This window comes from Nyctereutes procyonoides, unplaced genomic scaffold, assembly GCF_905146905.1.
Source record: "Nyctereutes procyonoides isolate TBG_1078 unplaced genomic scaffold, NYPRO_anot_genome, whole genome shotgun sequence".
Lineage (NCBI taxonomy): Eukaryota > Metazoa > Chordata > Mammalia > Carnivora > Canidae > Nyctereutes > Nyctereutes procyonoides.
The window spans coordinates 14,297,952-14,314,764 of record NW_026575128.1 but is presented as its reverse complement, the minus strand read 5'-3'; the positions used below and the strand labels follow the sequence as shown (position 1 = coordinate 14,314,764).

At 41.0% G+C, this 16,813-nt stretch overlaps 1 protein-coding gene across 1 annotated transcript in view; it reads right to left on the bottom strand.

Annotated features, from left to right (window-relative positions):
* The window catches only part of PIK3R3 (phosphoinositide-3-kinase regulatory subunit 3), a 124,025-nt gene extending 108,260 nt beyond the window's left edge, over window positions 1-15,765 (bottom strand). Inside the window, exon 1 of the mRNA XM_055342011.1 lies at window positions 14,977-15,765. Coding sequence (XP_055197986.1) covers window positions 14,977-15,082 — 106 coding nt within the window. The 5' untranslated portion in view covers window positions 15,083-15,765. The remainder of the gene's footprint in view (window positions 1-14,976) is intronic.
* Between the last annotated feature and the right edge of the window lie 1,048 nt (window positions 15,766-16,813).

Below are 16,813 nucleotides of genomic sequence, written 5' to 3'. Positions count from 1 at the left end.
TGACTCAGGTCATGATCTCAGGGTTGTGTGATTAAGCCCTGTGTCAGGCTCTGTGCTTAGTGGGGAGTCTGCTTGAGATTTCTCTCTCTCTCTCTCTCATTCCCTCCCTCCCTCTCCCCTTCTGTCCCTGTCCCTCACACTCGCTCTCTAAAATAATAGAGAAAAATACATCAAAAAATATATAAATGGTTTTCATGTTATTTTAAAAGTTAAATCTTTTAATTATTAAAGTATAGAGAGAGGAGTGCCTGGGTGGCTCAGTTAAGTATTTTTGCCTTTGGGTCAGGTCATGATCCCATGGTCCTGGGATCCAGCCCTGCATCAGGCTCCCTGCTCAGCAGGAAGGCTGCTTCTCCTTCTTCCTCTGCCTCCCCAAGAGGTCATGATTTCTCTCTTGCTCTCTCTCAAACACAAAATCTTTTTCAAAAAAGCATATAGAGAAATATAAAACTAAGAAATTAGAAAAATCAAGTTACTAATATATAACTAGTAATATTCACAATCCAACCACTTTTCACTACCTCTGGAGCTTCCACCCTTGTGTCTAAGGTACCATCAGCCCTCAGCTTGTATACTACAATGGCCTCCTAACCACTTTCTCCACTTCCACCTTTTCCTATTCTCCACCAGCAGCCAGAATGATCCTCTTAAGCCAGGGATAATACATCACTGTATAATATACTTAGATGGCTTCTCATCTCAGTCAAGTTTTAAAAGCCATTCTTAACAATGTCCTACATGGTCTTCCCTGCCACTCACAACACTACTTTTCATTTTTAAAAATACTTATCAGATCTTTAATTTATGTAAGTAATCTCTACATCCAACATGGGCTGGAACCCATGACCCTGAAATCAAAAGTTACATGCTCTTCTGACTGAGGCAGTCAGGGGCCCCTACTCATCTTCATTTTCTTAGATGATCATTGAACACATGACAGAGATGCTTGTGCCTCAGGGTAAGCCATCTAGTATTCCCTCTCCCAGGCACATTCCCCTGACCTTCCCAAAGATCTAGGTGCCTCGCTCCTGCACTTCCTTTAAGTCAGGCCCTCCCTATTTAAAATACTACTCATTGTGTTGCTGATTTTAGCCATTCTGACTGGTGTGAGGGTAATCTGTCTCATCTGTTTTGATTTGCATGTCCCTGATGATCAGTGATGTTGAACATCTTTTTACGTATCTGTTGGCCATCTGGATATCTTCCTTGGAGAAATGTCTGCTAATGCCTTCTGCCTACTTTTTAATTGTTCATTTTTTGGGTGTTGAGTTTTAGGAGTTCTTTCTATATTTTGGATATGAACACTTCATCAGATAGGTCATTTACAAATCTCTTCTCTCATTCTGTTGGTTACCTTTTAGTTTTGTTGACTGTTTCCTTCATTGTGCAGAAGCTTTTTATTTTGATGTAGTCCCAATAATTTAGTTTTGCTTTTGTTTCCCTTACCTCAGGGGACACGTGTAGAAAGCAGTTGCTACAGCCGATGTAAAAGAAGTTACTGTCTGTGTTCTCCTCTAGGATTTGTATGGTTTCAGTTCACATTTAGGTCTGTAATCCCTTTTGAATTTATTTTTGTGAATGGTGTAAGTGGGCCATTCTCCTCCTTTTGCATGGGGCTGTGCAGTTTTCCCAACCATTCGTTGAAGAGACTGTCCTCTTCCCATCGGATAGTCCTTCCTGCTTTGTTGAAGATTAACGGACCATATAGTTGTGGGCCCACTCCCAAAGTTTCTATTCTGTTCCATTAATCTATGTGTCTATTTTTGTGCCAGTACCATACTGTTTTGATCACCATAGCTTTGTAATATAACTTGAAGTCTGGAATTGTGATGCCTCCAGCTTTGCTTTTCTTTTTTAAATTTTTTTTAATTTTTATTATTTATGATAGTCCCACAGAGAGAGATAGAGAGGCAGAGACACAGGCAGAGGGAGAAGCAGGCTCCATGCACCGGGAGCCCGATGTGGGACTCGATCCCGGGTCTCCAGGATCACACCCTGGGCCAAAGGCAGGCGCCAAACCGCTGCGCCACCCAGGGATCCCCAGCTTTGCTTTTCTACTTCAAGGTTGCATTGGCTGTTTGGGGTCTTTTGTGGGTTCCATACAGATTTTAGTGTTGTTTGTTCCAGTCTGTGAAAAACGCTGTTGATATTTTGACAGGGATCGCATTAAATATGTAGATTGTTTTGGGTAGTATAGACATTTTAACAATAGTTATTCTTCCAATTCAGGAGCGTGGAATGTCTTTCACTGATCATCAGGGAAATACAAATTGAAACTCAAGGAGATATCACCTCACACCCGTCAAAATGGCTAAAATCAACAAAAAGAAGAAACAACAGGTGCTGGCAACAATGTGAAGAAAGCGAACCTTTGTGCACTTTTGATAGGAAATGGTAATGCAAACTGGTATAGCCACTATGGAAAACAGTATGAAGGTTCCTCATAAAGTTAAAAATAGAACTACTTCCTGATCCAGCACTGTTGGGCATTTACCCAAAGAATACAAAAATACTAAATCAGAGAAATACATGCACCCCAATGTTTATAGCATCATTATATCCAATTGTCAAATTATGGAATCAGCCCAAGTGTCCACTGATTGATGAATGAATAAAGAAACACAATCAACTATTACTCAACCATAAAAAAGAATGAAATATTGTTGTTTGCAACAACATGGATGAAGCTAGAGAGTATTATGCTACACAAAATCAGTCAGAGAAAGACAAATATATGATTTCATTCATGTGGAAGAAACAAAACTAATGAGAAAAAGTGGGAAAAAGAAGAAACTAAGAAACAGACTCAACTATAGAGAACAAACTGATGGTTATAGCAGGGAGGTAGGCAGGGGAATAGGTTAAATAGGTGAGGTGAATTAAGGAGAGCACTTGCAAGGAGCATTGGATGTTGGATAGAAGTGTTAAACCACTATATTGTACATCTGAAACTAATATCACACTGTATATTAACTGCGACTTAAAACTTTAAAAAAGTAAAAATTAAAACAGTGCTCCCTCTCCTTCCCAATACTCTGTATTTTCATTCTCTTTTTTCCCTATCATTTATTTTACTGATAATTTTGTGGAGTTTTTTAAGATTTTTATTTACTTATTCATGAGAGAGAGGTAGGGACACAGGCAGAAGGAGAAGCAGGCTCCCTATGGGGAGCCCACCCAATGAGGGACTCGATCCCAGGACTCCGGGATCACCCTGACCCAAAGGCAGATGCTCATCTGCTGAGTCACCAGGTGCCCCTGTCTTTTTTTTAAATAATTTTTTTTTTTAAGATTTTATTTATTTATTTGAGAGTGAGCAGGGAGCCCGAAGCAGGGCTTGATCCCAGGACTCCAAGATCATGGCCTGAGTCAAAGTCAGGCACTTAACTGACTGAGCCACCCAGGCACCCCATAAATTTATTCTGCTTTCTCCCCTCCCTTAAAACAATCTATGAATATAACAAATTTTGCTGTCTTGTTCACTGCTATACCTAGAACAGTGCCTGGACATCAAATATTTACTGAAAAACATGAATTAATACATGAACAAAAACATTTATGGGTGCTTAGTATGTTCTAGGCACCATGTTAAGCACTTGACAGTTACTAATTTACTAAATCCTCTCAAAAATCCCATTGAAAATCATTATCAGTCCTAATTTGGGGGTGAGGAAGCCAAAACACAGAATATATAAGTAAATTGCTCAAGGACACATACTAGAAAGTGGTAGAGGCACAATCTAAACTCGGGCAGTCTGATTCCAGAGACCTCTCTCTTAACTACCCCCACTATAATGTACTTACATACTTAGCTGCACAGTAATTTTAATTGAAAGACATGACCTACAGGTTAAAGTAGTGTCCTAATTTTTAAGGCTCGTCATTCAAATCATGAATCATGCTACAGGTCCCAAGCTTATTACTTAATTTACTAAACTTTGGAATGTGGAATTTATGATTTGGCAAAATGCCCTCTCATACCCATTTAACTGATGCACTAATATGCTCCATTCCCAATACCTATATGCCTCAAATAAGGAAACTGTCAGAGAAGTTAGCTTCCTCATATTCTAGTAAGCAACTGACAAAAAAAGGCCTTTAATATGTATTATTTGAGAGAGAGAGAGAGAGAAAGGGAGGGAGGGAGGGAGAGAAAACATGAGCAGGGGGAGGGAGAGAAGAGAGAATCCTCAAGCAGACCCTCCCCCAATGGGCCTCCATCCCAGGACCCTAAGATCATGATCCAAGCCAAAATCAAGTGTGGCTACTTAACCAACTGAGCCACCCAGGTGCCCCAAAAAGGCCTGTCTTATATTAACTCTCAATATTATGTGACGCTGAATTCCAATTTAGAATAAGGAAACATGTTTCCCACGACTACAGTATTGAAAAAGGGGGAAAAAAAAGCTAATTCTTATTTACAAACACAAAGAACTCTGGAAAGAGGTATGGTTCTCCAAATTACTTTCCAAAATGGGCACTGTTGATTATCCACCTAGCTACCATTCATGCCCTCCTTCCTTCCTAACAGAATCCCTCCCCAATAAAATGCCTCAGTGGAAATTATTACCACTCCAAATTCAGGCATGGGAATGGTTAGATCAAGGGTGATCACCAGTGACTAAGTCAGGAATGAGCATATGACTCAATTCTGGCCAAAAAGATGTAAAAGAAATCTGCTAGAAGTTTTTAGAGAAAGCTTCTCTGAAAAGAGGCATAGGAAGAGACATCTTTTTTCTTTCAGAAGTTCTTGTGGAGGTATATAGAATTGTTGAATCACTCTACTGTACACCTGAACCCAATATGACATTATATCTTGACTATACTGGATTAAAAAACTTTTTTAATCAATTATATTTACAAATAAAAAAGTTCTCTATGGATATGATACCTGGAATCAGTGTACCAGTTTGCTACTAGCCTGTGAATGAAACCAATTCCAAGGAGTGCAGAACTGAACAATGGAAAAAATATGAGATTTTACTGACATTGCTGAACTGATGTAATCAACCAACACCTGGAACTGCTCTAAGAAGATAAGAAATGGGTTAGCCCTGGTGGCGCAGCAGTTTAGTGCCGCCTGCAGCCCGGGGTGTGATCCTGGAGACCTGGGATCGAGTCTCACATCAGGCTTCCTGCATGGAGCCTGCTTCTCCCTCTGCCTGTGTCTCTGCCTCTCTCTCGCTCTCTCTGAATGAATGAATAAATAAATAAATCTTAAAAAAAAACATTTAAAAAAAAAAGAAATGGATTAAGAAATTAAGAATTTTTTTTAAAGAATTTATTTATTTATTCATGAGAAACAACAGAGAGAGAGGCAGAGACCTAGGAAGAGCGAGGAGAAGCAGGTTCCATGCAGAGAGCCCAATGCGGGACTCAATCCCAGGACTCCGGAATCACACCCTGAGCCAAAGGCAGATGCTCAGCTGCTGAGCCACCCAGGCATCCCACTTAATCTATTTTGAATTAGATTCTTGCTTCTTAGAGTTGAAAACATACTAACTATATCCCATGCTAACATATCCCAGAACTAATCTCAAAAGTTTACCATTGGGGCGCCTGGCTGGCTTAGTTGTGGAGTGTGCAAGTCTTGACCTTGGAGTTAGGAGTTCGAGTATAGAGATTACTTTTAAAATCTTAGAAAAAAAAAAAAGTATTAGAAATTCGACACAGGGACACCCGGGTGACTCAGCGGTTGAATGTCAGCCTTCAGCTCAGGGCATGATTCCGGGTCTGGGGATCTAGTACCACATCAGGCCCCCTGCAAGGAGCCCACTTCTGCCTGCCTAGGTCTCTGCTTCTCTGTCTCTCTCATGAATAAATAAAATATATTTTATTTATTTATTCACGACAGACACAGAGAGAAAGAGAGAGGCAGAGACACAGGCAGAGGGAGAAGCAGGCTCCCTATGGGGAGCCCGATGAGGGACTCGATCCCCAGACTCCAGGATCACACCCCTCTTGGCCAAAGGCGGTGCTAAACCACTGGGCCACCAGGGCTGCCCATAAAATCTTTAAAAAAAGAAATTCAACACAAATTATACCACACTGAATGAATACTCTTGTAGAGTTAGAAAGTTAATAGTATACATGAAAGAACAAACTCTTGTATTTTTCAAGCACAAACAATTCATTAAGGCATTCTCAAAAACAATTTAAACACAAATTTTAAATTTTGATTCATGATTGAATTTATTTTTTAAGTTTAAAAATAAAAACTATGGATGCCTGGGTGGCTCAGCGGTTGAGCATCTGCCTTTGGCTCATGGCGTGATCCCAGGATTTGGGATTGAGTCCCACATCTGGCTCCTTGCAGGGAGCCTGCTTCTCCCTCTGCCTGTATCTCTGCCTCTCTCTGTTCCTCATAAATAAGTAAATAAAATCTTTAAAAATAAAAACTATAAAAGTATTTAAGATGACACAGCCATAAGCTCTGGATTTGTTGCACTATACCCATAAACATGGGTGAACAATCTAGCCCACAAACAGAAGTCTAAGGCTGGATAATGGTATGACATCACGGTATTGACTTTAGCTTTGTGTTGCTTATATTCCCAGGGCACAGGGCAGTTTTTATATTAACAAGACACACGCAAAATGGTAGGATGCAGCAGGCTGGACCTAGCCTACTGCCTCTTTTATAAAAAGTATAAACTTCTTACTTTATATGAACTTAAAAATATTGGCAAAGAACAAATATATATCACCAATCTGGAAACTAATCTTAAAAGGCTACATGGCTGACCTGATCCTGTTATCCTCAATCAAGTCCTATACAATCTAAATTTAATTGGTATAACATCACATTGGGTAACTCAAATCTACATTAGGCTCAGTGCTGTGTATAACTAGCCTAACCAACTTTCAAAATTTTACTACTCGTAATTCTTCAAAATTTCAAAAATGACTTTTATTCAAAACCATAAAAGTTTGCTAACATTAAGGATTGTACTTTTTCAGTATTTCCTTTGTTAGAATAAATTGTAAGTTTAAAGGTCACATGTTGATTAATAAATATAATCAACATTTTAAAACTTAAGTCACAAAATGAAGCTGGTTGGGTCCACAGGCCTAAGACTTCAACAGAATATTTGAGAACAGAGTATTTTAAGAAAAAAAGGAAAGAAAAGAAATATGGTAGTTTGACCTCAAGAAATTGATCTTGTTTTGGGAAGATAAATTATATTCACAAAATAATTAAATTTCATTAATATGATTTTGTATCAAAACAATAGACCATAGTCCCAGATAATTTCAGATTCAGTGCTAGAATTTTTAAAGGAAGAAAAGAAAAGGAACCTACAAAGGATCCAGATTTGAAGATGGGGATAGAATGCGCATAATCTAACATTAGCAAGGAACTAGGCTAAAAGTAAAAATGGGAATGGGGTGGGGGGCAGAAGGGATGGAAGACCTGGCTGGCTCAGTCAGTAGAGCAGGTGCGGACTCTTGATCTCAGGATCTGAGTTTGAGCTGACGTTGAGGGTAGAGTTTACTTTAAAAAAAAATGAGAATAGATGATTGATAATTAAGTTGGAAATATAAATTGGTAATAAAGATCATGTGTGCCTAGTTTAATTTAAGAACATGGCCTCTGCTTAAAAGAAATGGATAGCTGCTAATTATTTCATTATCATTTCAAAAATTATTTCAAAATAACATTTGAGCAAGATTAACCTGGCTGAAGAATTCTAGATAAATTTATAGGGGAGGAGAAGAAGAAATTAGAAACAGAGCAACCCGTTAGAAGGTTAGGAAACAAGGCGTTAGCAAGACAGACCTGCTACTTGCTAGCTGCGAGGCACTGAATAAGTTATTAAATACATTTAAGTCTCAGTTTCCTGTCCGTAAAGTGAGGTAATAATAGTGCCTATTTTATAAGTTTGTTGTGTGGCGAACAGTAGTAGTACATGTAAAGACATTTAACACAGTGCTTGGTCTATATATTCAACAAATTTTAGTAACTACTACCTTCATTATAAATCATTTCAAATGTGTGATGATGAGGAACTAGACAAGGTAATAGAAACTAAAAAGGAAGGGAACTTGGGAGTGACATTTCCATAAACTCATGAGATACTATAATTAGAAAAGACCCTAGAGAATTCTTCCAAAAACAAAATGGCCCCAGTTTAAATGTCAGGGATGAAGGGGGGAAAAAAGGAGCAAGATAACTCAAAAGGTTTTGACTGCAAAAGTATTCAAAGAGGTAGACCCGGAACAATTACATGTTACCGACATGCTTTAAGTCATAAGCTACAACTGGAGTGCTGGGCTGGCTCATTCAGAGGAGAATGTGACCCTTAATCTTGGAGACATGAGTTTGAGCCCCATGTTGTATATAGAGATTACTTAAAAAAAAAAAAAAAAAAAAAAAAAACCTCAAAAAAAAAAAAAAGGAAAAACTATAAGCTACAATGAATTGAGTACATACCATGTGCTAAACACTGTGCTAGATATAGTACATCTAATCCCCAGAGCAACTCTGAAAGGTAGAGTACTAAATTTTACAAAAGAGCACTGGCATCCTGCTTCTCAATGCTCAAAGAGCCATATAACCTTGGTAAGGATAAGAAACAAAACTAGGGGGATCCCTGGGTGGCTCAGCAGTTTGGCGCCTGCCTTTGGCCCAGGGCGCGATTCTGGAGTCCCGGGATCGAGTCCCACGTCAGGCTCCCGGCATGGAGACTGCTTCTCCCTCCTCCTGTGTCTCTGCCTCTTTCTCTCTCTCTCTCTCTGTGTCTATCATAAATAAAAATAAATAAATAAATCTTAAAAAAAAAAAAGAAACAAAACTAGGCTAGGAACCCAAACTAGGTTTGGAACCCATATCATGTTTCCAAAGTCTGTGTTCTTTCTACTCCATTCACACTGCATCCCCCTTTAATATCAATAAAATTATATCATATCACAGAGACATACTTGTAATTATTTTTATATCTACCTTCTTAAATATGGTGACCATAAACATGTCCAACCTTTTCTATATTCTAAGAAAAATATAAAAGTATTCAGCATGAAAACAATAAGAACAAATTTTAAAAGCATTATCAAATGGAGAATTACCATACCTTCTAATGAAATACAGCTGAGTATACTATAAACTATGTTAAATGAAATCAATGACTAATCTTTTTCGATAAGAAAACGCAAATAAATCTGGCATGGCTTTTACATCATTTGATTATATTAACATTTGTCCCACACTACAATATCATTTTAAAAATGACACTAAGCTCATAAAAGAAATATCTTACCACCCACAGGAGAAGCATTTATATATTAACCCATCAATTGTTCAGTTCCAGAGAAAAATTCAACCACAGTAGAATGCCCAACCTGCTAACAGTAAGAACCACATGGTGGCAGGTGACCTATTTCTTCAGTGTTTCTCAGCAAATATTTTCCCCAACCACAGGGCCAGTGTGCCAGTTCTCCACCAGAATGTTACTTAATCTAAATTTCACCAGGATGAAAATACAAAGTATGCCAGAGTAAACAAGTTTCCTGAAACAATCTTTTCATCTGTATTCAAAAAAGTCAGAAAATATTTTCCTAGATTGACTATCAAACTATGTAGTCAAACTATGTAACTTCTAGACTAGTAGTTCTCAAAGTATAGCCCAGAGATTTCTGTGTGTCCCCTAGACACACAGAGGATCCAAGGGGCCAAAAATATTTTTACTGTATTACTAAGACATAATTTTTTTAAGATTTATTTATTTATTCAGAGAGAGAGAAAGAAAGGCAGAGACACAGGCAGAGGGAGAAGCAGGCTCCATGCAGGAAGCCCGATGTGAGACTCGATCCCGGGTCTCCAGGATCACACCCCAGGCCGCAGAAGGCGCCAAACTGCTGTGCCACCGGGGCTGCCCTGTATTACTAAGACATTATTTCCCTTTTGCACTTTCATTCTCTCACATCTGTACAGTAGAGTTTTTCAGAGGCTAAGATCTGTGGTATCTCAACAGACTGAATACAGGAGCAGACATGGGAATTTAGAGGTCTTCTATTAAGCCAGACATTAAAGATTTTTAAAATGTAAAATAATGCCGCTCTTCTAACTTTTAATATAATTGGTATTTTTTCATTAAAAGAAGTTATGTTAGGGGTGCCTGGGTGGCTCAGCTGGTTGAGCAGCCAACTGCTGACTATGGCTCAGGTCATGATCTTGGAATCATGGGATGGAACCCTGCATCAAGCTACGCACTCAGAAGAGTCTGCTTGAGGATTCTCTCCCTCTTCCTCTGCCCCTCCCAATGCACTCTCTCAAATAAATAAATCTTTAAAAACAAAAAAGATATTAACATGTAATGCTTTATTATTTTTAAATGAATATTTAAAAAATTTTATTTATTCATGAGAGACAGAGAGAGAGGCAGAGACATAGGCAGAAGGAGAAGCAAGCTCCATGCAGGAAGCCTGATGTGGTACTTGATCCCCAGATCAGGGATCATACCCTAAGCCAAAGGCAGATGGTCAATCACTGAGCCACCCAGGCGTCCCTTAAATGGATATTTTTTAAATTTCTTAGTTTTATCCTAATACAGTAAATATCACTTAATAGCTCTTTGACATCCTCAAAAAAATTTTAAGATTATAAAACAGGTACTAAGACCAAAAACAAAACAAAAACCTCGAGAACTACTTTTTTAGACCTTCCTATAATTATATTTTGACATTAAAAACTAGTTTTTTTAAAGATTTATTTATTTATTTATGATAGACAGAGAGAGGCAGAGACAGAGGAGGAGGGAGAAGCAGGCTCCATGCCCAGAGCCCAAGGCAGGACCCGATCCTAGGACTCCAGGATCGCGCCCTGGACCAAAGGCAGGCGCTAAACCGCTGAGCCACCCAGGGATCCCCTAAAAACTAATCTTTTAATTACACTGAAGAGATGTTGTTGCCCTACAGATAATTTCAGAAATTTGCCTTGATAAGGAAAAATGTCTACAATCTTTTTAAAATTAATGAATACAACTCTTTTAAGATTTTATTTATTTATTCATGATAGACATAGGGGGAGAAAGAGGCAGAGACACAGGCAGAGGGAGAAGCAGGCTCCATGCAGGGAGCCTGATGTGGGGCTTGATGCCGGGACTCCAGGATCGCCCCCTGGGCCAAAGGCAAGGGCTAAACCACTGAGCCACCCCAGGGATCCCCTGGATACAACTCTTTTAAAGAAATCATCTGGGCAGCCCCCGGGGCACAGTGGTTTAGCCGCCTGCAGCCCAGGGTGTGATCCTGGAGACCCGGGATCAAGTCCCACGTCGGGCTCCCTGCATGGAGCCTGCTTCTCCCTCTGCCTGTGTCTCTGCCTCTCTTTCTCTCTGTCTCTGTGAATGAATAAATAAAATCTTTAAAAAAAAATCATCTGTAACATTTTCCCAAAATAAAAACGTCAAAACAAAAGTGCTAGCTGACAGATCACTATCTATAAACTCTGAATTTACCATCAGCTGTATATTTGTAATCCTCCAGTAACTCCTGTGCAAGAGACAGGGCTCTTGGAGAAGCCTACCCAGCAACTATTGTTATGGAATAAGCTTGATTCCCAAATCACAACAGGACGAACCAAGATGCTCAAAAGCAATTCTCTGTACCACACTCTTAACATTTCCAAAAAAAAAGTTTTGTTTCATCTAAACAGTTCACTGTTTCTAATGCTTCTGGGAAATACATAATGATTAAGACATTGAACTTCCATTTAGATCCAATCCTTACATTGTCAGTGAATTACAGTAGATGTAGCAATCCAGGAAGTTATGAGAAATCTTTAGGATGCATGGTAATGGTAGTTTTTTTTTTAAATGAGCTGGAGGGAAACACCTCTGTAAAAGTTTTTGAGGACGCTGGAAGCAATAATGAAAAACAATTTTGCACTTATGGTTCAGTCTAAAATTAAGATGAAAATCATATTTTAAAAACTGTAATACTAATATTACAGTTAAGGAACCTTAGTCAACAACAACCTAACTCAAGTTATTTAACTCTAGGCTATTGAGATATCCAAGGAATGAGGTGACCAAGGATCTTAAGTAGGAAAGCACTTAGAGGCTAGAAAGAAATGGTGCTCCTGAGCTATTTATTAATTCAACACATTTATTAAATTGTCTACTGCTTGCAAGACCTTGAGCAAGCTAAGAAACTCCTAACTTGATGGGAAGACAACTCCATCAGGGGAATATACATAAGCGCAGAAGCTACTCCATAGACAGAATGAAAAGAAGTTCTGAGAAGTGCTAGAAGAGAAAAGGAAAGGAAAGGAAAGGGAGGTTATCTTCCAACAGAAGGGATCAGGAAACATACATCCTGGCAGTGAAGACATCTAATGCATACCTTAAATATACGTAAGATTTCAACAAGTAACAAATGATAGTGCAAAGCATCCCAGGAAGATGAAAAAGCATACATTCAAGAAACATCAAGTATAAAATAGCTTCCACAGAATTTGTGATGGACTCCAAGAAGAGACTAGACCGGAAAATTAGGTTGGAAGCAAAAAAAAAAAAAAAAAAAAAAAGAGGGACTTATATGACAAGGTAAGCAACCTGGGACTCTTTCATAGGCAAAGAAAAGCCATTGGAAGGTTTTCAAAGTCACTGGGAATTTTACCACTGCAAGGCAAACCATCAGATAGTACTTAAATAATACTATGGATTGAACAAAGTAGAAACAGGGAAAACAGTAAGAACAGTTAGAACACTATCAAATGAGTCCAATCAGGAAATAATAAGAGCTTGAGCTGGGATAGGAGGTAGGAAGAAGACAGATACAAGATGTGCTGCAGCCACTTCACTAATAATTTACTTAGTTTTAAATGTTTCAAAACCTTAATTTATCACACAAAACAAGACTGGCATTCACATTATTCCCATTAAAAACCATTCACATCACAGGCAATATTCCAGCATACTCAAGTGTGCTTCCTTTACAAAAAGCTGTTAAGCATAACTAACCCATAATTTACTTTAAGGCTGCAAAATGGGTAATAAAAAATACCATATGCCTATTTCCAATATTTTGAATAGAATCTCAGTATGCAAAATTTCATCCAAGGATGAACAATTTAAACTCAAAAGTTTATTTCTACGTAAATGCACAAACTTTGGATCAGAATTTTCTATACAACCTTATAAGACCTACATCACTACATAATTATAATAGTCAACTTTTTTTAAAATCACTTTTGGACAACTCAACTCAACTCGCCAACATTTTGCTATGAGGCCTATATTTTTCAAACATTAGTGCCTTCTTCATTTTCTCCCCTCCTCCCTACTCACCTCTCCGCCCAACAAATTCCCTTTGTATGTCTGCAAGGCAAGATACTATGATACAGTGATTCTGAGGCAGTTTGAATATATAATTCTTAAAACAGAAATCCAGAATTATTAGCTTTACTTTTTACAGGAAGAACCAATGATGTACTAAATTTTCATTTACATGAATGACAAATGCGTCTAATAGAAATGATGCTTTACCGTTAGGGGGAAACAAAGGGGGGAGATACACACAATAGATGGGTGGCAAATCTTACAAACTTTGCAAAACACTGAAAAGCTGCATCTGGATTGCAGTCACAATTACAAAAGCAAATAAAGAAGGCTCCAAAATGAAGGGAAAAGAGAAAAATTCTAAGTGATCATTAAGAGCAAAAGGGGTTGATTTATTATTAGTTTTTAATATATCATTTAATACTCTATGACTAATTGGGGAAAAAAACAAAGGATAATTTACTGCTTACAAGGACACAAGAAATAATTTCTATACATCCCTACAAGACAGTTATACTTCATTACACTTGCATGGACTCCAATCCTTTAAAAGGTTTCCAAAAATATATAGTCTTACAATAATTAAGATTCCCCAATGACACACAATTTATTCTCGAAGCTTAACTATAACACATTTTTAAAAGACCTAACCAATTCATCTTCAACAAAAATAAGGAGTCACAAAGGCCCTCTACTTACTCAAAATCATTACGTAAAGCACTGTCTATAACCGCAAAAAAAGGATTTGAAAATCTGACAGTTAATAATCATAAAATGGGTTTAGAATTTAAAGAAAAACAATTACCCAACTTTTCCATTTTCCCTCCCTTCTCCTTTCCTACCAGATACACAAAATGTCTGTAAGGGTCTCAGACAAAGCTCTGAAGTAAAAATACAGTATATGTATACTTTACATTATGTGCGTTCAAACCCATTACATATATGTATGCATCACATACATTCACACAAAAGGAAGGTTCCTCCTTTTTTGCTCCAATAATTGAAGTTACATTAAACCCTATCCCATAAATTAAGTTAAATCACCATAAATTAAAGAGTAATAAAATACTGCACGTAGATCTCTCCGAGCGACTATATCCTAAGAAGAAAAACCTCAGACTAAGACCGTGACTGAATAAAAACGCCCAATCCCTGAAAATCACTAAACCGGCTTTTGGTTTCTGTAAGAGGAAAAAAAAGGGGGGGGGGTCTTAAAATTAATAATCACATAGGCAACCCAGTTTCAGAAGTTAACGAAGGTAAAACACAAGGAACCGAATAAGACAAACGTATGAAATGACAAGCTTTCAAGAATTCCCCCAAAGGGAAAGACTGACTTCAAGGCTCAGATATAAAGCATCCTTTGCAGGTAGAAGAATCTTTAATTGGGGGGGGGGGAGAAGGGGAGGAGGGAGGGGGCACAACGACACGCAAAGGCAAAGAAGTAAGAGAAACGGGTCTTTCCTTCCACCCCCACTCCAGCCCCCACCCCCACCCTCGCAGACAATAGGATCAGGGTCCTAACTGCAAACTTTAAACGGATAAACCAGAAGCAGTTTTACTGCAGCTCTAACTGCAAATCTGCCCCTCATCCCAAACCTAGCGCTCCCAGGAACACTTCTGCCCTGAAAACATCACCAAGGTCTCGTTACAGACAAATCAGACCCATCACAAGATTCTTTTTTCCTCTCCCAAGTACCTGGAGGATCCATTTCAATATAAAATATCAGTTCTGTCGAATAGGGCATCATCACCTCCCTCCAGTCTGCGTCATCGCGGTCCATACTCCACACGGTATTGTACATCGCGCTGTCAGGGGCAGGTCGTCAGGAAATATATAGAAAGCATATATTTTTTTTATCTGATATTTTTAAAAAATCTAAAAATAGAGATCTGTAAAGTCCCGCTCGGGTAGGTACTTCGGGGTTTCCAACGGCCGGTACAAGTCCAGCCAACTACCGGGACGAGGACGGGGTCCTCCCCCCACTCCTCTTACAGCACCCGGCAAAATGCCCCCCCCCCCGGAACTTTCAATCTACGGGCTTTTTCTCCTCAGGGAGGTACAGAGAGGTCTGGAGGGCAGAGGGCTGAGGTGTTAAAAAGCAGCTTCCCAAAAAATCCCTTCCACACAGTCGCTCTCCGAAGAGAAAAGCTCCCGCTGCCTCCGAATCTTTCCTCGGCAGCCACTTTTGTGTCCTTCCAGGGAGGGAGAATGAAGGGGGGGGGGGGGAGAACGCGCTGGGAGAAAGGTGAGGAAGTGACAAAGGAAGGCATAAAAGGGGGGGTGGGTATTGCGTTCAAGTTTCGGGGTCCCACTGGTCTGCAGAGAGCGATCCCCTCAGGGGCCGGGACTCGGGCTCCGTTCCAGTCAGGCTCGGAACCGAAGCTGCTGCAGCCTCGGGATGGGGGCCGGTCGGAAAGTCCAGTTAGCTGTGGCCGGCGGCGCGCTCCCGCCCGGCTGCGAGTCGGCCCGCCAGCGGCGGCTCCCCTCACGCTCTGCCCTGACTCCAGCCACTAGAGTTTCATTTTAACGGCGCGGAGGGGGACACCCTCCCCCGCCTCCCGCTCCCCCGCTGAGGCGCCACCCAACCACACCGCGTGGGGGGGGTGGGGGCGAGCGGCATCGATCCTGCTCCTTCCCCTCTACTCCGACCCGATGTACTGGAGAGTCGCTCAGATGCCTGTGAAAGCGCTCCGCAAACCATCTTCCATCTCGCTTTTCTACTCTCCCCTACGCTCCCCGGGCTTCGACCCGTTCATCGTTCCTTCTCTCCGCCCCCCCCCAACCTGGATCAGAATGGCACGGTCCGGGCGCTGGCCGCACGCCAGGAGTCAGTGCTGGGAGCACGCGAGCCAGGCGGGGAGGGAGAGGAGCGAGGGAAGGAGGGGGGCGGGGGGAGGATCAGGTGGCCGGTGATTGGCTGATCCGGGTTGCCGGAGCCCCGAGCCTGCGTCTTTTGTCTGCCTTGCTCCAGCAGAGGAGCGGGAGACGGCTGCGCGCCCCGAGCGGGCCAATCAGGAGGCAGCCGGCGTTGGCCGGCGAGGCGGCGATTGGTCGGAGCCCAGTTACTAAGCGGGACAAAGGCAGAAGGGGAAAAGAAAAGAAGAAGAGAAAAAAAAAAAAGAAAGAAAGAAAGAAAGCGCAAACGGCGGTTACTGACAGGCTGGGCGAGCGCTCAGGGGCTCAGGCTGCCCGGAGACAGGCGGGGCTCCCGCTGAGGCTCGGTCGGGCCGGACGAGTTGGGAGGGAGAGGGGGGAGGCCGAGCTGGCGCGAGACACCTCTGCCCGGAGACCGGCCGCGGGGGAGGGGACTGACTGCGAGGGACGCGTGCTGTCACTTGGCGGGACGTGCGCTGCTCCGGCCCCTAGGAGTCCCTGGGCGGACGGCCCACCCCGCAGACCCTACCCTGGGCTGGGACAGCCCCCACCCCCACCCCCAACCCCCGCGATAAGTTGTCAAATAAAGAAAAGGTCCCCAAACCCACTTGTAGGACCGTTGCCACTCGGTGAGAGGAGATGCCCGAGGTCCCCTGTG